General features: G+C 38.7%; 1 protein-coding gene across 1 annotated transcript in view; it reads right to left on the bottom strand.

The window, feature by feature from the left end:
- Positions 1 to 571: 571 nt before the first annotated feature.
- LOC136422135 (sodium channel protein type 4 subunit alpha B-like) overlaps positions 572 to 21,891 on the bottom strand; it is a 105,649-nt gene continuing 84,329 nt past the window's right edge. Inside the window, exons 20-30 of the mRNA XM_066409782.1 lie at positions 20,397 to 20,576; positions 19,411 to 19,539; positions 18,078 to 18,653; positions 16,530 to 16,583; positions 15,682 to 15,855; positions 9,617 to 9,653; positions 7,150 to 7,259; positions 5,645 to 5,773; positions 4,912 to 5,053; positions 3,173 to 3,788; positions 572 to 2,557 (exon numbers count right to left, since the gene is read on the bottom strand). Of these exons, the coding sequence (XP_066265879.1) occupies positions 2,161 to 2,557; positions 3,173 to 3,788; positions 4,912 to 5,053; positions 5,645 to 5,773; positions 7,150 to 7,259; positions 9,617 to 9,653; positions 15,682 to 15,855; positions 16,530 to 16,583; positions 18,078 to 18,653; positions 19,411 to 19,539; positions 20,397 to 20,576 (2,544 nt within the window). The 3' untranslated portion in view covers positions 572 to 2,160. The remainder of the gene's footprint in view (positions 2,558 to 3,172; positions 3,789 to 4,911; positions 5,054 to 5,644; positions 5,774 to 7,149; positions 7,260 to 9,616; positions 9,654 to 15,681; positions 15,856 to 16,529; positions 16,584 to 18,077; positions 18,654 to 19,410; positions 19,540 to 20,396; positions 20,577 to 21,891) is intronic.

Here is a 21,891-nt window from a genome sequence, read left to right as displayed (position 1 = left end):
TTCTGTCCTGGGCGTCGTACTTGCAACTATATCCCTCAGACTTCACACACGCATAAATACCGCACATGCATGCACACACACCAAACACAGCCTTCACACGCTTGTACACAGACTTCACACACACATGCACAACATACTTAGGACATCATATTATATATATTAAAAGTAATTCTCTAAAGTTGACGTTACAGCTTGCCTGACGAGTCTGTGAGCTCCAAAGGACATTTTCAGCTGAAATACTGCCAGTCTCCTCTCAATCACGGTGCAATTTTTAGGGATCAGCCGATATTTGCAGGCACCAAGCTCTGTCCAATTAAACAGGACAGATTTTCAGGCAAAACATACGATCCATTCTCTGGTGATTTTGAAATTAGCCGACCTTCTTCAGCAGATCTGGCCAAAGATGGCTCATGACAGTGTGACACCGGCTTAACTGTGGTACGCTATGATGATATAGAGCACTTCACTTTTTGAAATGCTCGTTTCATCCATTCCTTTATTCAACCATGCCCTTTTCCCTTTCAATCATACATTCAACAAGATATCAAAGAAGGACAAAGGGCCTTTCATGTGTACTTTAATGTAGAAAAGGAAATTTATTTGCTTGTAAAAAGTGTCATGGTAGCTACTATATACTATATACTGCTGAACCTAACCACCAACACTACCCAGTACTATCTATGTGGACTATTTTAGAGCTAGCTAATTATGGAGAATGTATATTAAAATTTTGCATAGAAAGCCTTTAAGGAAATAAAACATTTTCTTTGCATGCAGTTAATGCTTTAAGACGAATGAGGGTTTGCCCCGGCGCCTTCAGATCATGTTGGAGCGGTCATTCAACCGTCAGAGCCATTATACATTATTGTGGTAATATATATGTCACCCCCCAGGCTGGTTAATCAGTGCTTACTGTCCCTTTAATACTATGCAAAGTACCTTACAGAGATATTGTCTTCTGGTAGGTATTATTTTAGTTTATGCACACAGGAAGTCAATGTATTGGACACAATGCTTGCCTTAGACTTATTTCTATAGTGTCTTGCTTGCACAGGCGTAGAAAATGTCTTTTATCCTTGGTGTGGTTCCCTCACCAATAAAAGTTCAGACATGTATACAGCAATTCTTGAATAGTAAATAAGCATTGCTAGTTTTCAATTGGCTTGTTCAAATTGAGACAATGAGTTCTGAACAACAATTGAAGATGACGTCATTATTGGTTAATAAGTCCGAATTTGCTTTTGCCATAACTGGCGGACAAATACACAATCGGACTGTCTTGTTGGACTCCAGTGTTCTCACGGAGTGCCATAAATTCACATACTGTTCCTTGTCATGTTTTCACGTAATGTATCATTTCCATCGCTTGCTTCTTTGTTGCATGCAGATCAACTAGTATCCTCTGGACTTCATTTGCATATATTGTACTCAGTCGCATTTTATTGATTACTTGACAATACTTTGTGATGGAAGACAAGTCTGTGCTTACTGAAATGGGCATCTTGTGTAATATCATTGAATGCTTTTCTCGTTGCAGACTTATCCACATTTCAGAGTTCTTCCAACACTTTGCGGGAAGTTCATGCCATCAATGTATTTTGCACCAACTGTGGAAAATTGGGAACCGAAAAGTTGCGATGATGTGCTGCTGAAGTGAAGTAATCCACAAGTCAGTTCCACCTAACAGGACCTCAAGATGGATGCAGATGTTCTTATTGGATGGAGACCATCATGAGGCCACTTCCTTCCATGGAGTGTTTTCAGTGCAGATAGCTGTTATTAAGCTTTGAGCTTGGCTGTATCATGAAGCTTGTAGCTGATTTTCATTTGTACAATATGTAGAGATTCACCTCCTAGCTGGACTTCTTTCAATAAGCTTTCAAGCAAGAAACTTGAACAGAGCCTCTCTCGTTGGAAGGAGTAACCTCGCTTCCTTTTGTTGAGCCTTCTTTTGAGTGTTGTTTTGGAATAGCCATAAAGTTTGTCTTTGGGACATGTTGCTTTCTTGTCTTACTGGGTCTCCTGCACCAGCATTTGGACATGTGCTGACAAGACTGTGGAAATTAGATTTTGATATACCGTTTGATTTCTTGGGCTTCAAGTCACGGTATCTGATGTCCTTTCTTGACTTTCTTTATCGTTGTCATAGTCATGTGATCATCAGAAAATGATCTGCGGTGCCTGCTCCTTGTCAAAATCATGTTTCAGCACGTACTTACGGATAGCACGCTGTATCACCATGGCAGCCACCTCCTCACGCCTCCTCGTGAGAGTGGAGCCAATCCTCTGGTAATCTTCAGGGTGGTCTGTGATCACTGCCTCCTCCTCCTCCTCATCCACCTCTTCCTCCTTATCATCATCAAACGTACCCATAGCCCTCTCTGTCAGCCTCTTCAAGATGTCCTTGCAGTAGAGCCGATCATCCAGACAGATGGGGATGTCCAGGTAGGCCAGAGTGATCTTGTTGGGCTTGGGTACGCGAAGTGGATCATCCAACTGGTGGACAAACTGTGATAGTTTTGACAGAGGGATGTACTTACTGGCATGAGGATCGTACCTGTGACAGACAAAAAGACAGAAACAAGGGTCAATCATCGGCAAGAGTAACTCTTACACCCTCTCCTGTTCTGTTTCCCTTCTCTTGCCTTCTTATTTAATTAACGTTAATATTACTTACCTTGCAGACATACAGTAGAACTATACTCTCTGATACTGTTTATACTTCAGTCACAGATTTGAAGTGTTATCAACATAACATGTTTGTGACTGACTAGTTGATGGGCATGTTACAAGTCTCTCCTATTGATGGACCCATAGTGTGAGATGTTGGTACAAGACTCCATATTCAATCCTAATAGAATATGAAAGTCTTATTTCTATTTGTGCAGCAAGGACAAGTTAAGCCTTTGGGGGTGGGGCAATGGAGCCACACATATATCTGATGAAACTTGGATTGGCCATATTGTTTACAAACCAAGTACACTTTCAGGTACATGTAAGTCAGCCTGAACTATACAGCGTATTGCCCCTGCAGTGGTAGCATTTGTCAAACACATGTTCCTGCACAAATGGTCCTGTATGGTGCTTGGCAATGCTTGATTTGATGTACAGACATGCACACTGCATTTAGTAAACTGTTTATCCCCAGTGATGGGAAATGAAATGTGCCTACCTCTCCCAAAGAGAATAGTACATGTCGATATCATCTTCTGTGACACCACCCCCTGCGGCTTCCTCCGTAGCGGCGCTGAAATTGTCCAAGATCACCGCAATATACATGTTGACGACGATCAGGAAATTCATTATTAGGTATGAAACAAAAAAGAATATTCCCAGGTAAGTGTATCTGGTCATGCTCCAGCACTTGTCGTCGACTTCTCCCGCAGCAATTTGTTCGGGTGTTGCTGCAGTACCATTGATCTGGGGAATTTGTTGATCCTGTAAACCGTTTAGGATGCCATCCCAACCGGCAGAGGTGCAGACTTGAAACAGCAGAATGATGCTGTTAAAGAAGGTCTCGAAGTTTATGACTTCGTTGAGACCCTGCATTCTTTTGCAATGGGCAAAGTTCATCATTCCAAAGATCGCGTAGATGAACATGATAAGGAACAGTAATAGGCCAATGTTGACTAAAGCTGGCAGAGACACCAGAAGGGAAAAGATGAGGGTCCGAATACCCTTGGCCCCCTTGACCAATCTTAAGATACGGCCAACTCTGGCAACACGGATGACTCGAAGCAGAGTGGGGGGTACGGGTAGGGCCGCCATCACATCCTCCAGTCCCTGGGCTGGGAGGGGAAAATAGCATGGAGGAATCAGTACGGGATTTTAAAAAAGCTAGTCATATTCTACCAGTAGTTTCAATGAAAAATGTAGTTCTTTGATAACATTTCTCTTCTATTCCAAGTATCTGACCAGACTGTGTGATTAAAAGTTATTGAAGAAGGATTATATCGAGGCTGGATAAGATTATCTTGCAAAGCCATAATTGTTATTTTTAAGTTTCTAAGATTCCATGCACTTGAATACTTTGTTTAAGACCATACATGCACATGTATGTTCATGTAGTACATGTATGTTCATAATGACATGGTCTATTCATTTCTTTTGTATTTCTTGGTCTAGCTAGAAATGACAACAAAACTAATAACAACAAGAATTCTGTTTATGCAAATGACTTACACATTTACATAATATATGCTTGGTCATAAACACCTTTATCTAACTTACTCATGTTGCAATATTGACAGTCCTATAATCTTCCAATTAGATGAATCATGGTGCTTTTGCATAAGGAATTGATTTGCATAATTGGTATCTGTTGATACTCCTCTTGCCATAGACTACATGTTACATTGTATATTTGAGTCTTATAATGGAGAACACTGCAAATATAGATTTTCCTCATTAGTTATGCAAATTAAATCCTAATAAGCATAATTTGCACTTCATTGTGTACATCTCTGTCTAAGCTACCTGTATACTAAATATCATGGGAATCCGTTGTTCCTTTGTTCAGTTATTCTCCGTAGAAGATATTCACAATAATGCACCTGCAGTTGCAGAGCAAGCTGCTAGGAGGCCCAAACCTACACCACGTCTTCATTACATCACAAGCTATCTGCCACCAAAAAATCAAGACCATAGCACGTCCAGGTCAAAAGATACAAAAATTGAAGTTCTGCTGCAGTATCAAGGTCACATACCAGGGGGCCCAAAATCAACCTTGAATTTCGGCATCACAACACCCGTCCACATACCAAATATCATCGTAATTCATCAAGAGGTTCTTGAGTAATGTTGACTACAGTAGTGCGGAAACACAAACACACACAGACAGACAGACAGACAGGCACACCCAAAACTTCATGGAGATAAAGATAAAAAATCATGATATAGGTCAAAACTTACTGATAATTGACATCACCACAACCACAAAGTCAAAGATGTTCCAGCCTTGTGAGAAGTATTTTGGCCCGAAGGCTATCATTTTCCACACCATCTCGCCGGTAAAGACGGCAATGAATACTAAGTTGATTCTTTCCAGGATATCCTGGAAAAGACACACAGATCAGCACAGGAAAACAATGTCCATGCAAGGGAAGAAAACAATATTCTAACCAAGTTGGCTGACACTTGTTGGCGATGTTGATTGTGCTGCATATCGACTAACCTGCCCTGTTGGGAAAACATGCAGTGCTGCACAGTCTGCATAAAACATTTAGGCGTGATGTACCTAACATAAAAATGATTGCAGTTCAAATATCATGACATTTTCAGGTCAGACTTACTGCAGCTTCTCGGGGTTTGTGTTTCACACTGCTGGCTTATGTTTTGGTTTGTTTGTTACAGGAGAATTCTGCTGAATGATTATAATTCTGTAATAATGACAATCATGCATCAATTTTTCCAAAATACCAAACATACCATACCAAGCAATATGTTATCTATTCAGTATATAAGAGGAGATGGTACACTGATTTTATTTTCAGCCATAAATATTGGCAGGATGCAAATGATGGAAATTAGGGTCTAATCTGCATAATGAGAAATGTTATGATTCTTATTGTGTGATGTGTGATTAAGTGTTGAGAATCCAATAATCAGAAAATGATTTGACTGAGTCTGTCCTTCAGTACCTTACCTTGAACTTCTGACTTGAGCCGTAATGCTCCATCATCATGGTTAACATATTGAACATGATGAACGCCATGATCACCACCTCAAACGCTTGAGTCATGGCTACATCATAGAAGAATCCTTGAAAGCTATTCTGCAGAGGTAAAAAATGGAACACAGAATCACATATAGGTTTTTCTCAGGTGTCAGTATTTGTACAGCACCTTAGATTTATTTATTGTTTGCCTCAGGCTTGAAAGCCCATACACACATAGACAACACATAGTACACACATCTTAAAAATGGATCAGGATGCACTGATGCCCTTGATAACTTTTTCCAGTTCTGTAGTTATATATTGTAGCATGATTTCCAATTCAACTACTGTAAATACAATTAAGATATTGTCTAAGGGTGGCTGAGGAATTTTGGGATGTTTTTGAAAAAAACCTTTCTTAAGCTTTATAAACCTTCCTCAACCTTAATTTTTGTTTGATAACAAAAAAAAACTTAGTTAAATTTGATAACAAAAAAAATTCGCCAAAACTCTATATTTCAAAATATCCGCGTAGGCACGCGTCATTCTTTAAGAATTACTATCATGTACAATCCTGCAAAGTTATATTGATGAACATTGAAGCATAAGCCAAGGAGAGTGTCTTTTCTAAAAAAGGGGCGTGGCCTTATAAATTTTGATGACGTAATCATGACATCATACTAATTTGCATAAATTATCACCTTGCTATAAGGTACTACCTAAAAAAAAATTAAGGTTGAGGAAGCTTAAGAAAGGGTTTTTTCAAAAACATCCCCAAATTCCTCAGCCACCTTTAGACAATACCTTAATATTGCAGTTGGTGATTTTAGCGTTTTGGAGAAAATTGATTTAATTTTAACGGTGGGAACAAACATCACTGTCTCAAATGCTAGTTAAGTGATCAAATATTTGCAATGATTTTAGCAGTTGACAAGTGATTGTTAAAATAGCTAAAATTAAGTTACCGTTAGCAAAATAAGAATTCCAGTATGTCAATCCATGAACAAACAAAAGGTTATAACTTTTGACAAATAGTTGTTTTGCCATGTTAAGTAGTAACCATGGCATAACTTAATTCTGTTCAAAACAATGTTTAATTGTCAAGTCAAAAGTTAAAATCTGATTTCTATTGTTGTATGTGACTTAAATCTTGCAGTGAAAAGAATGACATTGTGTACTGAATTTCATTTCTGTCTTTCACAACAGTCCCAATTGCCTCCTCTAGCTTATTTGAGCAGAAGTTTTTTCCTGAAAACAATCAGAGACCAAATAGAATTGGTGTGGTCTTATGACAGAGATAACAATTGTTGGAGAAGGTATGGGTCATGGAACTTAGAAAGTAACTATACCTTAACTATGTTGATACTGGCTAAAGGAATTCCAGACCAAATGCATACCTTGTGATCTGCAGTTTCAAAATGTTCAGTCACAGTATTTAGTGCATTTGGTCTACTCTAAGGTCTTGAATCATTATATGTGCATGCTTAACTTACAGCTGGTCTGGGGATACCCTTGGATGGTGATTTGGAGCCTAGTTTCTTCATCTGCTCCATGTATTTCTTCTGGTCTTCAGTCATGAACAGGTCTGCACTGGACCCGTCTCCTGCGTGTCACACAAGACATCCAAAAACACAAAAGTCCATAAGACTAACTTTCTCAGGCCTGCATAGTTGTAGTTAATGGGTGAAAACAGAAGAAGGGAAAGAAGCGGGAGTTGAACATGAGTGTGAATGTCCACAGCACACATCTACTATACCGAGAGGGAAGCAGATCTGGACATAGTGGACAGAGGAGGTTGTGGGTTGAAAAGTAACGAGTCTTTTTGCACATATGACAAAAGAACAGGACATCTGATATATTTTTGTATGGAACTTGAAGGAGTGCAAAGGATGTACAGTTGAACTAGACCAAGGAGCAGCATGGAGAATGGAGGACGTTTAGGAGTTGCCAAGAGTATGAGCTTTTAGATGGATGATGGAATGATAGGATAGGGTGTGTAACAGCTGACATAAGAGTTTTGGAAGTCAATGTCCAATAATAACCTTTTGACTCTCACCATTTCAAATATTTGTCTTTATTCATATTTGACCTTTTAATGGAATCAAAAGACCCTGTTGACCACAGAATTTTCCTCTTTTCCGTTTTACTCTCTACAATAACTCTGTCCTTTGCTTGTACCAGTAACCAGCTTCTGGTGTGACTGTCATGCCAACTTGCTGCAAGTAAGTCGCTTACATGTATCATCAAAATTGATAAACCAGGATTAACCTCTAGGCATTGTTTCTACATGATTGTGTGTCTTGGTAGTCCTTCGAAGTCAAAGATGACTGTCAGTGTGTTGCTCATTGTAAAATACAACAAATCACTTAATGCTAATTGAGGTAGCCATTATTTCTAGTGGCAAATCATTCCATAGCATTTGCAGAAAAAAAGGAAATTCAGAACACCTTATAATTTGCTAAGTTAAAAAAAACAACACCTCAATTTCAATTGGAGCCATTTTTGTCCTTTGCTGACCATAAGTTGGCTGGTATGTAAGAACTCATTTTGTTTTGTAAGTAATGGGAATATAGTCTTGACATTCTTCACCATTTGGCACATTCTGTGTAAGTCTAGATGTGGCCTGATTTTCTTGGTGACAGTCACAGAAGGGAGACTACACAGTCACAGTGCTGAGCAAGAAAGTCAGGACATTACACATGGGGAACCTACTCAGTGTTCCAAAGTTCATCAGACTAATATCATCTTGTGATGTTGTTTGGCTGAGATAAATGCAAAAATTCACAGAGTACTGAAGTAACCATGGGTTATTGGACTGAATCCATGAATGAAAGGTGCAAATTTTACAGCTTTAAGTGAGTGAGAATTGAAGGCAGGAAAGTCATTGCAAAGTTTCTCCATCCAGGAAAGAAACATTAAGTTTCAATTGTATATTAAATGTACTACTGTATGGGAAGGTTGCATATGTTGCCAAGGATAAGAAATTGGAATATGTTAGAAGCGTCAAGAAGGTTAGGTGTGGATGCAAAAGAGAGTTGATGGATTTCCCTCATAGAACTACATCAAGCACAAAAAAAGGATTATGTTATCAGGCTCTTACTTTTGATTAATTGTATGAAGTGCAAAGGGAAATGACTTTGAGGTACTCTAATCTAAAATGTGATTGAAACAACTACATGTAGGTTCCTTTGAGGTGTAACAAAGCTTTGATGTTGGATACAGAGGATGACTGTGCCTTATTTGGTTATTTCTAAGTAAAATTGGAATATGATTGGTATGATGTCAGGAGATATTCAACAACCTGCATCAACACCATGGTAAGTGTTGAATATCAAGGTAAGGTTATATCAAGGTAAGAATAAGGACATCATGACTTCAAGTATGGTTTGAGGAGTCACTTCAGTTTGTTATGTGATTCAGTAACATTGTGGATGACCTACATGTATAATGTATATAAACAGAAGATGAAGATGTAATGGTAAATGGGGGTGTTAATGGGGTGTTTTAGTATCAGTAAAGGGGCAGGTATCAGGTGTGCACCTGGAGGTTTAGGGGCTGTGTGTTTCCATTACTGTCATTGAATGGAATACATTGTGTATTTATCAAACCAAGTGTTTTCCCATGCATTATATGGATACATTATAATTCTCTTAAAATTTCATCAGTGCTGTATACAATGTAAGAATCCAAGGCTGAAGAAAGCCAACTCCATATCTTATGAAATAACTTCAAAGGCAGGCAACTTCCCATCATGCATTGGGATAAGGGTTTCAAATTGTGCACTTTTACAACAGATTATCTTCTATAGTAACTGTACTTCCATATTCAGGGTTTCTATCAGGGATGATGTGTTGCAAAAAAAGCAAGGTAGACATGTTGTCCATTTCTGTCTTGTAATTTCCAATGGAGGGATATGCTACATCATGCCGTCACCATGGTAACAATTGGAATCAAACTAACCGTCTCCTGGGTGATGGCACCATAGGGAAAAACAGATCTTTTAATGGTCAATGGTTCTCCATCTTGACATGGTAAATTCTTACATCAAATGATAATACTTTTAAAAGTAATTTAAAATAATTATATCTTTTAAATGTACCATGCCCATGAAAAGGAAACTAGCTAAGGGTGTTTTGTACGGATAACTTTACACGAGAGTCTGATATTTCATCCCAGCATTGCAGTAGCAACATGATAATATTACATGTACAGTAGATCTCCCAACATGAGTGGAGCATTATCAATATTTAGCACAATATTGTACAGTTGAGCCTGGCACGTTGAACATTATGTAGTTCCAGTATAACCCTCTTAGCACACCGGTGCTGATTGTCAGAAATGACTCCACACACTGGTGATTGCTCAGTCTTTGTCCTGTAGATTGGGGCTAGTATAGTTATGTAAAGCAAAATTGAGTATCACGTTGTACAATACTGCAGCTTAGCTTTCCTCTGCCACTTGACTCCTGTGACACAAGTACCTGGTGTTGCTGAACATACAGAGTAGCAAAGTGGGGATTCCACAGAGACGAGACCATTGAGAGGCTCTTATGTATAAAATATTTTGATAGATCCCTCAACATCTTTCAGTCAGTGCTTAAAAATCTTTGAATGATCTTTAAATAATATCCAAGGTCTTGGAATGGCCAGTCAATGGCCGATGATTTCTGCTTGTTGATTGTTTGTCCAATGGTCTTGTCCCCCGATCAGTCCAATAGAAAGAGGGCTAAGCATTTATGTTTGGGAATATTGAATTTCATCATTTCGATTTGATTTGATTGATTTATTTGGCTGTAAATTTGATCAGGTCAATGTTAATGGTAAGTTCCGATGATAGTCCCAGTGGTACGCCAAAAATAGTTATTCAAGCAACTGGATAAAATTCTGATATTTTGCCACTTCTGTCACTTCCAATACCATATGGTGTTGGAAGTGACAGCCAATGGGAACACTTCATTTCAAAATGCGAGGGACTGATTGGCCAATTCGGTCAGCCAATCTACCTTACATTTCTGGCTCAGGTGCCCTAGTATTCATACCAAAAGTGGTATGGAACTGCCTAGGACATTGTTCATACTTTTGTCATACATTACTTCAGATTTTCTTGATTTTTGGCTATTTTCAGACCAAAAATATATATCTTCAGTTCCTATGTCACTGTATTAAACCAAAATGATGTGAGATTTAGCATGTGTCTGCCTTGGGCATGTACTCAGACCCTCAGTAAAATGTTTGGCATACAGCCCTGTAAGATGATTTTTGTTATTGCTGTCGCCACTTTTTCGTTATTTCTAAACCAAAAATGAATACTCTTAAAGAGTCCATTCAGACAAGGCGGTGTCTCATTTTCTAAATTCTATTTTGGACTGGGTTGATTACGCAAAAGTCAATTTTTAAAGAATTTTTGAACTTAACTAGTAGTATCCAGTATTTGATTATTTGAAAACCTGTTAAATCCCAAAATCAACATGAAAACAGAATCTCAGTGGAAAGTCACTCTGTACTTTGGTGCACACAGTTTCATGGTGTGTACAGGGTCAGGTGCAGCCTTCTGTTTTTATGATTTTTTTTGTGCTAAAATTTAAAAAAAAATTCCAAGAAGTTGAATTGGTGTGGCCTAAAGGCCATTGAAATTATGTTCTGACCACTGCAGCAGCAGAACACAGTGGACTACTATTGAAATTATTCAAGTTCCGTCTGTTGGCCAATTTTAGACAAAAATGTATGTTTTGACAAAAATGTATATTTTAGACAAAAATATAATACTATATTTTGCTCCTGTTTCCTGGTATTTAAGCTACATGAGTATATGACCTGAAATTTGGTATATGGGTGCCTTGAACATGTGCCCACAGGACTTCAATCACAGTTTTGGTATACGCCACTTGAAAATGACTAATTTTGAGGACTTTTTGGGCTCTTTTTAGACCAAAAACGAGCCCAAAGTACTATCCCCATTCTACGTTCAATCTAAGGTTCCACTGTTCCATCTGCTGTTGGCCAACAAACACGTGTTCCATTCTGGTTACCTGAGGTCACGTTGCAGGAACATGTAATGAACAGCACATTCAAATCTATGTGGCTTAGATCATTACAAAACATCCATTATTGCATGGGGAGGAAGTGAAGTATGCCGTATTTGCTCAGGAGCAAATGACGGCCTTTCTACTTGTAAATAACTTTTCATTAATCATGCAAATATGGTTCCAATCATCACAGTCTATGTCCAGTCAAGGTCTCTTCTACCCAAACTGCACATTATGTAAAGGATAACTCGAGGTCCTTTATCCTTTGGCAGAATGATATTTGAACATTTTCTAATAAACTAATTGCAAAGGACGTTCGCATTAATATAAAAGTTACGCTGATCTCCACCTTTAGATATTTGAACTTATATATATCTGAAATTCCCGTAATTTACACTTAGACCAAACTGACAGCCACACACGCATGAAATTCGTCAGTTTCCAAAAAGAAAAAAGTGACCATACCATAAATTGCACGTAGTACATGTAGCTCCAAAATGAGCACACCAAGTTATATATGCTGAAAATGGAATGTTGTGAAATGACCCAAAGAGGTCTAAAGGCAATAAATAAGATGTCAGAGGAACAACAGCAGGCCTCAAATTATCACCTGCACCCACCACTCTGTGCAATTGAAATTGAAGGAGTGCACCTGATTTTTTATGTTTGGTGTAAGTGAAGATTTGTGCATTACTGTAAGAAATACTGGCCCTCCTGTTACAGATTCAAATCCCTTTATGTTATCCATAGTCTCCAAGCTGATGCCTATAACATAATCAGTACCAAGTGTGAACGGCTTGATAAGGATAAAAATCAGTATGACTTCTCATAAGGCTTGTGTTCTGCACACAAAAAGGTTTTGGTGCCAGCAATATTTTGCCATGTATATAACGTTGGGTAACATAAATTCGCGGGGTACTTAAATTCGTGATTTTTCGAAAACGGGGTATTTAGGGATATGTGCTAGATGCAACATCAGTAATACCGCTAGAGATGCAAACTTGACAGACTAACGTATTCAGAACACAGTCTGAAAAGCTTCGATAACCATGCATTAGAAGTTGGCTACGTCAAAAACTCTCCGTCCCTTATTGTCACAGTCTGAGGGCTTCGTGGGAGAATTATACTACATAGTTGTTCGCTGGTTTATAAGACAAATGTCACATCCGCTTCAAATTCCTGCTCAACACAATTATTTACAATACAACTTATTAGAATCTCTTTTGCTAACCTACTGTGTGCGTTACGGCCGTTTTTTCGTGTATTTTTTTACTTGGACACGTCTATATCCATAGCACTCTCCTCAAGCCAAGGATGGAACGAATAGCTGCTGTATAAAATGTAATTAGCGGTAAGATATTCAAGACGAATCTTCTCTCCCAAAATAATGTTCACACCTGTCCGACAACACCGTCATTGTGCGTGCGGCGGACGGTAGTTTCAAGTTGAAATATTATGGTGTCAGCACGACTAGAGACAAAATCTACCATATATATGATTAGTGCAAAGATAGTACATGATACTGACAGAATAATAGAATAAAAGGACAGGTTTATTGTTCTGCTAGATTGATTTCAGTCAACCATTATCGGAAAAATGGCGAATTTATGTTACCCAACGTTATGGGCCACACTGATTGTTTTGTTGCTTCTCTGAATCGTATTTCCCCTTTTTCCCATTTTGAAAAAAAAAATTGTGTCACTATTCCCATTCACAAATTTGTACTCACGATTTTACTATTTGTTCAGTTGTAAAACTCAATAGCCACCAAAGTAAATTATAAAGGCCTGCACATATATACCTAAAAAGTGTGGTCACATTTTATTATAAGTTATAATTTTTCATTCATTAAAACTTTCTCAATATCAATCCATATATTAAATAGCAAAAGGTAATTTTGTTACTGAAATTATAGTAGTAGAGCAAAGAAAGGGGTTCATTGCATAAAATGAGCCAAACAAAGCTGAAACTTGAATAATCCTCTATATTCTTTATGTTTTGTAAACCCTTATCTTCACCCCAAACTATTTTTTTCCCTGTTGCTCCAATTTTTTTCTGAAAAAATCCGAGAAGTAAACAAATAAATTGGTGTGGTCTTATCAGTAAAAGAAAGCTCAAAAATGTATTTCCAACCTTGAGCGACGTCAATCAAAAGACAAATGAGAAAATGTGGAAACAAAAGAACTTATTGTCTTGGATATCATATTTTGTGTATTGAGTCATTTGTTAAACGTTCCTGACAACTTAATGAAGGAAGCTCTTTTTTGCATGCTCACATTGGGGTGCCCAGAGGATGACATCGTTATATACTGTGCATTATAATGAAATCAAATCAGTATGGCCTAATGAATTAAAGTATTTCACATTGACTATGCAAATTGACTCATATCTGCAGTTCCAAGGGTAGCTGCTAGAAGGCCCCAAATCAACCTTGACAATAGTTTTTCCAAGACCTATCCACATATCAAATATCACAATAGACAGAGATCCTGTCGAACACAATATCGAACGAATTGAAGACCCATAGAACTGCCTGTTCTATTTAGACCACCTCCGTCGAAAACATCGCTGGTAGGACAGAGATGGCACGTGTAAAGCATATTACGTATATCTGTGACAGGTATTCCACTGTATTGGTTGCATGCATGCTCAGGACAAAAACGAATTGAAAAAGAAGATAGATTGGGCACTGAAGGAGATGAAGGTTTTACCACATGCTGACTACTACAGAGTCCGCTAGCTCTTCCGTTACTGGTGTGTGGAACTGGTTAAATTGAAAGTGAACATGGAAGTAAAAGAAGGCATCTTAATTCTTATTTACTAAATATCATGCAGCTATTATGCATGCAGCCAATACAGTGGGAACCCTGTCAAAGATATATGAACCCTTTTTTACACGTGCATCAGTTGCTTGTCAATAACTGGGCACTGATGCCCACCGATAAGGTTATCCGATGTGGCACTTACCCCTTCAACATTGACCGAAAACATAACGCTCTCACCGCAACTACATCTACCCCCTTCTCAAACAACTCTACTCGGTGGATACAGCCTTCAAAAAAGAAGCCATAGCATTCTTATTTGGCCCGCTCTGAAAGGGTTTCAGAGCCACAAAAGCTAAACCAAAGTCAGTGGCATTATTGATAAGCTAGCCGCGGCAGCCATTTTTGGTCCATCAAGCCCTGTTTTCGATGGAGGTGTTCGAAATAGAACAGGGGGCGTGGCTTTGGGATCGGTCTATTAGGGGTGGGTGCCGGTACTGGTACAAAACTAGTATTTCTTGCTGGACCGGTCCGAAAAAAAAACGGTCCGTAAAAAAGTCAGTGGACCGGTTGTTGGGCCGATTGTTGGACCAAATAAACTGTTATTGAGTATTGACAGCTTGTGCTGCAAAATATACGACCTGTACCAAGCAGTCCCACAAATGTCTTACACATGAGAAGCAATCTTTTACACAACATTTTAAAAATGGGTCTCAGAGTATTTGTGTTATAGAAAACCGACATGAGAAAAACAATGTAAACACCGTTGCCGTCTGAATACGTGGTTTTCGTGCGGGTGCATGAGGAGAAAGATGTCGTAGATCAAAACCTCCTTGATCAAGGTGATATCGTTTGCTTTTGTTGTTGCAATTTTTTTTCTACTCGGGGCCAGGCCACATTAACTGCCTGTTCAGTGATTGCTTGTACATCTAACTGAGGCGTAGATGCTACATGGAATTCGAAGGCTAACTCGGGAATCTGTGCTAATAGAACAGTCACCAGTGAAATGGATGCAGCAGATCACCAGTGCTATCATTACTCACTATTGGCTGACGACAAGCTATGATGATTGGCTGACAGTTAATGTGTGCAGGTCAGTACATGTCTGTAGGCACCAAATGTATGTATGTCTTGTTCTTATCCATTTCTTCTGTCTTACATGTATACTAAGTCTTATAGACAATTAGTTACATCTGCACTCAAATCGCCTTACACAAATACCTAAGTATAATCTATCAAGTTCCCACAACATTGCATATTTTCAAGATACTTATCTTTTTCTTCTGGGCGTTGAAATTGTCGATGATGACACCAATGAACAGGTTGAGGGTGAAAAAAGCTCCAAAGATGATGAAAATAACAAAATACAGGTACCACATGCTACCAGAATCTCGCACGGGCTGTTTATCCACCTGCAGGAAGAGGAAAACAAGACTTGGTGGTTTTAGTGGAAGGTTGAACAGAATCAGTCCCATAGACAGTATAATGACAAGATGAAGTTTTTGCAGAATGTTATTCCTGTCCACAAGGGCCGACAGAATTGGTTGACAATTTTTCTGTGGACACATCATTTTGAGCAAAAAAAGTATCAAATCTAATTTATACAGAAAATTATAGGGGGGCTATTTTTCAAAGGCTGTACACAGCAGTAAAGACGAATTTTCCTGACACTGACACAGCAAAAAAGGTAATCGTTTTGTTTATCTTTCAGACATGTGGAACAGATAGCTTAGAACGTCAGTGACATTGATAGATAAAGACCTCACTTGCATAGTTAATGAGAAATGCTACTAGTATACCCGATTCAACAATACTGTGGACAATGAAGGGAATTTCATAATTGTGGCCTGGAGGGATCTGGGTTGGAGTGGACGTTGACCCGTGACATGTATGAGGTAATACGCTGCAAGGGCTACATTGTCACCTTAGGTTTGCTCCCTTTATCAAATTTCATTCACACTGATACATGAACTAGTCAACAAACAGTAAGGTCTTAGATTCAAAATGGCAAGTAGATGTAATAGTGTGATTACATGACTATTGTTCATGCATCCTGAAAACATGACAATAACAGGATCATACTTACCTCGGTACCATCTACTGCATGCTCTATGATTTGAATCCATCCTTTAAATGTTGCCTGAGAAAATAAAAAAAAGGGAGTAAGTTATTTTGAGATACTAATAAGTGTGCATAATCACCCAACCAATCGTGATTGAACGTGCCCGTGATTTAACGTTTAAAGAAAAGTAGTAGAAAATATTTTTTTCTAAATGTTAAATCGCAGTCATGTTCAATCACTTCCAAAGTGCCAAAATTGTCAATCTGAAAACATCGTTTGAAAGCTGACACCTTCCAGCATCTCACTGGCGAGTTTGTTTTGTCAGATTTAGGCGTTAACGCAACTTAGAAAGCGATTTGTCAGGTCATGACTGATTCGAATCTGAGTTTCAATGCGATCGATTGGTCGGGGTGATAATAACTGTTAGTAAATGATGATCTAACAAAATTGAACTAAGTTGGCTATTCTGTAAACACATACATATTACATGAATGCCGCTGCACTGTTCCAACTCTAAACATATTAAGTGATTATGTCACCAAAATGCAATATTTTCTGATTACATTCAGCCATAACAATATTATTCAATGAACAAAGACATTTGTACAAAATATACATGACACAACTTCCTGATGTTATTGAACATTGAATCCTATGAATCCTACGTCCAGCTCTTGATTCCTGCCGCCTGGTAATCAAGTTAACTTCTGCCTGTGACGTCATAGTAAATGCGGCAGCTGGTACAGAACCTGGCATGGCGACTCACAAAAAATGTTCATTCAGAAGCAGAAAAGCAAACATTGTGAAAACTTGCAATTGCATTGTACTTTTCGATGATCATCCACTGTTTGCTTATCAAAAGAGCATTTTTCGTGAGTTGCGGTACCAGGTTTCAAACTATGACGTCACGGGTGGAAATTAACCAGATTACCTCAGGCAGCAGGGATGAAGAACTGGAATTAGGATTTGTAAGATCCAATGTTGAATAACACCGGAAGGATGTATTTATTGTACAAACGTTTATGATTCCATGTTCATTGAATAATACTTATGATGGTTGCTTGAATGTAATCAGGAACTGTAAAAGTATTTCTGTGTCATTGGTGACATAAGTTGCATACATTGATACTTTATTCACTCCATTAGCTTTCATACAAGTACAAACAAGTACGTAGCTAATCTTCTTTTAAGTTTACGTGTAGCATCAAGGGACATGTAAAGGTGTTTTTTTTATAAGATTACAATATGAGAGATAACACGGTTGTTCTTAATCAACAAAAATATTAACACCATTTTTATCGAGCACTTACAAGAAAGGTCAGCCCCAGGGCTGTCTCCAGGACCCATCCCTCCGTCCCGAGACAGAAATTTGCTTGTCGGGACAGAAAAAAATTCCCCTCATCTGTCCCCAAATCTGTAGTTTATGACATGAAATTCATGACAATGCATTTTCGTAAACTAATTAACAACATTCATGGGCTCCTGAACAATGAGTCTGATGAGAAAAAATCTAAAGCTGGAGACAGCCCTGGTCAACCCTTACATAGTTTGTACAAAACATGTTGAACTTACTATTTGAAGTAGTGATAAGTAAGCAATTCCAACGTTGTCAAAGTTTATCTTGTAATTTTCCCAGGTTTTGTTCCTAGCTTCACACACGCTTCTGTTGAAATAATTCTGTGGTCCTTGTGCTCCTCCAAATTGATCATAGCATGTAAAATCCTCATCGATAGCATATCGCTCACCGTACGTTGGTTTGCAGAAATAATTGCAGATGTCCTGAAAATCTTCACACAGTTCCTCTATCTTTTTGTCTGTCATGCGGGCGCACTCTTGGCATTTGGCTTGTTTCTCGCAATAGTCGGTGGGCCCTTCCATCAACACGCAGGCAGGCTTCTCGTTCTTGTTCACATCGTAGCAGTCGGCCGGGATGACCTCAGCCATTGGGTCATTACAAATGGTCTCATTGAAAATGAAGCACGTCTTCATTTTAAACTCTCCCGGGTTGTTGACTGCGTCCATGCACTTGAAGAACTTCCCTTTGAACAGCTGGACGCCCATGATGGCGAAAATCAGCCAGAACACTAAGCATACCATCAATACGTTTGTCACAGAAGGGATCGCACCAATTAAAGCGTTGACAACAACCTGAAGGCAAGACAAGAAAAATCAGAGTATTATTAACTTAATACATTGAGCTTGATGTATGATTCTGCTTTGTTCAAGCAGAAACATTTTTCTGTGGAGTTTTATTTACAGGCAACAGTCATGTAATATCCCTGGTTCAGGCAGTTGGTATTTGGGGCAAAAAATCAATGTGTTATAAATATAGTTAATATACCCTCCTTCTCTTTTGTTAAGGGAAACATCCATTGCATAAAAGTGTGCAACAGAACACAGGGAAACGACCTACCGACAATAGATTTCGGCCATTTTATGCAAATTAGCGATTTTGCGACAGACCCGAAAATGGCGTCCCATTTGGCCCATTCAAACTTCCCACCAAACTGGAATTAGTAGAATAAGTTCTCTTCGTGGTACGCATTTAGAATTTATATCAAATTGTAGGTAGATTTGTCATAAACATGATGGCGAAAACCGCACGGGGGTACCATTGAGAGGTAAGCTCAGACACGTCCGAAGAGTTGTAATACATTTAGATATGAAGTTCCGATGTGACCTCGCGACCTCGTGTGATTTTGCAACAAAAAGCGAAATTACGGCCGGAAGCTGCCGGGGAGCTTACTTTAAGATGGAAATTTCACATATATATTTAAATATATATTATTGTGAGCTGCCGCGAGCAAATGTGACATAGGCGCTATTGTTAATGTTTCCCTGTGCAGAAGTGGCTGTTGTACAAGTGACAGAGTCAGTAATGAAAAGTGTGTCTGCTGAAACCCACCTTCATACCCTCTGCCCTGGAAATAGCTCGCAGAGGTCGTAGTGCACGTATGACTCGCACTGTCTTCAGACTTTCTGGAACAGAATCTCCCATGCCCATCAGGTTGGGGATGGCAGTGACCAGGGAAGCCTATCAGGGAACACAAATTCCTTCATGACTTTGTACAGTATGAGGGTAGACAGTATTTTGGATTTGGTTGAATGTTGAACTGAAAAACTTAATAAAATCAAATTTTCAGCAGTGGTTTGCTAAGCATGACCACTGCTGAAAAGTTGATTTGTCAGTCATGGTTGGATCTACAAGTATAGGATAATCCAATCCTACCGGGTGTGCCCTAACAAATATATCGCACGCGCCCTAACATAGAACAGATTTTCTACTGATCTTTTAATGTATTATGCATAAGGCCACACCAATTCTATTCGTTGATTCTCTGAGCAACAGGGGAACAAAAGGGTTTAGGTATTATCAGACATAAACCATGCAAATGAGGGCGTAATTTACATAATTTATGAACAAATGATAGAATAGCTTTCCATGCTAAGATAAGAATCTCCTACTTTGAACAACTTGTGTTATTGGGATAAAGAAGACGATTACCATATCCCATGTTAAAATGAAGGCAGAGATTACAGAAATATGGAAAAACATTTTCAGCATGTTTTCAGCATGTCTGAGTTGAACCAAAGAAAAAAGAACCATCATGGTTAAACCATGAATGGTTGAACCATGTAATCCATGACAACACTATTTTTGCCTCATTGCACAAATGGTAAAAAATTATTCATGGTTAGGACTACCATGCATGCACCTGAATTTCTTGTCCCTAAGGCACTTGACATTTTGCCAATTTGGCCAACATTGAGAGAATGGAAAACAATTCCTGGGAAAGATGGAGAGAGGTCTAATGCACAACACATAACGTTAGTATAGATATGGCAAAAAAGAAACAGACAAAATGTTAAGGTCTGTTGTAGGACATTTACCATGACGATGATGAAATCCAGCCAGCACCAGGCATTGGTGAAGTATGTTTTAAATCCATATCCAAGCATTTTCAGAATCATCTCAATGGTGAATATGACCGTGAAGGCATAGTCCGCATACCCAAGGACGGTTCTGATTATAATCTTCTCCTCAGTGTTGATGTATTTGTCTTCAAAAGCCTGTGGCAACAAAAAAACAGATTGGAATAGAAAGGCAGCATTTTCAAGCAATTGCAGACACTGGCCCCCATTCTTTTTGATAGAGTGATCCCCCTGGTAGCGTGCGTAGTCCAGTGGTTAGCAATCTTGCCTCTGGAACTAGAAGCCCCAGGTTCAATCCCTGCTGTGTCGCACACCTGACTGGCACGCTACCAGAAAGGGTCGTAGTCCTTAGGACGGGACATTAAGCCGTGGTCCACTGTTCATTGTACTCGTCGAGAAGAGCAATGAACCTGTAAATACTGTACATAGCGTCTGTCTTCTCTGTCACGACCAGTGGAAGATTAGCTCATCTGTTCATTGAGTTCATTTGAGCTAAACTGGTTCAAGATCACTTTCCTTTTCCTTTCCTGGGCAAAATAAATGATACATTACTGTTACAGTTTTACAGTATGAGCTTACTGAATCACATTTTGTACTATTTGTAGTTTGACTGCTTGTAGTATATTGGCCCAGTCATTAGTTGTTGGAGCAATAGAGATGCATTTTTGGCATCGGCGACAGAAATATCATTCTGCATTTAATTCCAAAAGGCAGGCTTGTCATATTTAAAGACTTTGAACCTACATGTAACGTTATGAATGTCCTTAAAAAACATGAGCAAAACAAACTATCCCAATTTTTTTCAAAATACTGTATGTGGGCTGTACTAATTTACAAGTCTGTCGATTTTCAGCTATTAGTAAATATCATTGCAACTGCACCAAGGCCAAAACACACATTTTCAAAATAAAAAGACCCAAAGTTCCCTTCATAACGTTATATGCCACGGTGGATTGCAATTTTGTACATTCATGTTTTGATATCACTAAGGAAATAGAATTCTGAATGGGAGGGGAGCTTATAGCAATTTTTCTTATGGGGAAAATGATTCACTTGTATAAAAGGGACCACAAACACACAAGGTGCAGATGAGAGAATGCTGTTAGCAAACATTAAATATTGCCAGAGCAGATGTGATGAATGGGTTGCTTATGTTGACAGTGAGGACTTAACGTTTGCAACCACAAATAGAATAACAAGAAATTACCTGCTACTGGCAGAGCTTTAAATTTGTTTTATTACGAAAAAATTCTTCCAATGGGTTAAGCATTTAGCTTTGTCCATGTGTTTTTCATATTAGTGTCATTTTCACGTCACTCTTCGTTTTGTTTCAATGCATCCTCATTAAGGTGAACCATGATGCTTTCACGTCACTCTACTTTCTGTATACTGGTACTAGAGTACTCCTATGTTAAATTGTAGTCCAAAGATGAAACTTGGTATGTGAACAGCA

Source organism: Branchiostoma lanceolatum, chromosome 16 (assembly GCF_035083965.1).
Source record: "Branchiostoma lanceolatum isolate klBraLanc5 chromosome 16, klBraLanc5.hap2, whole genome shotgun sequence".
NCBI lineage: Eukaryota > Metazoa > Chordata > Leptocardii > Amphioxiformes > Branchiostomatidae > Branchiostoma > Branchiostoma lanceolatum.
Note: the sequence above shows the minus strand (reverse complement) of the source record. Positions and strands in the feature narration are given on the sequence as shown.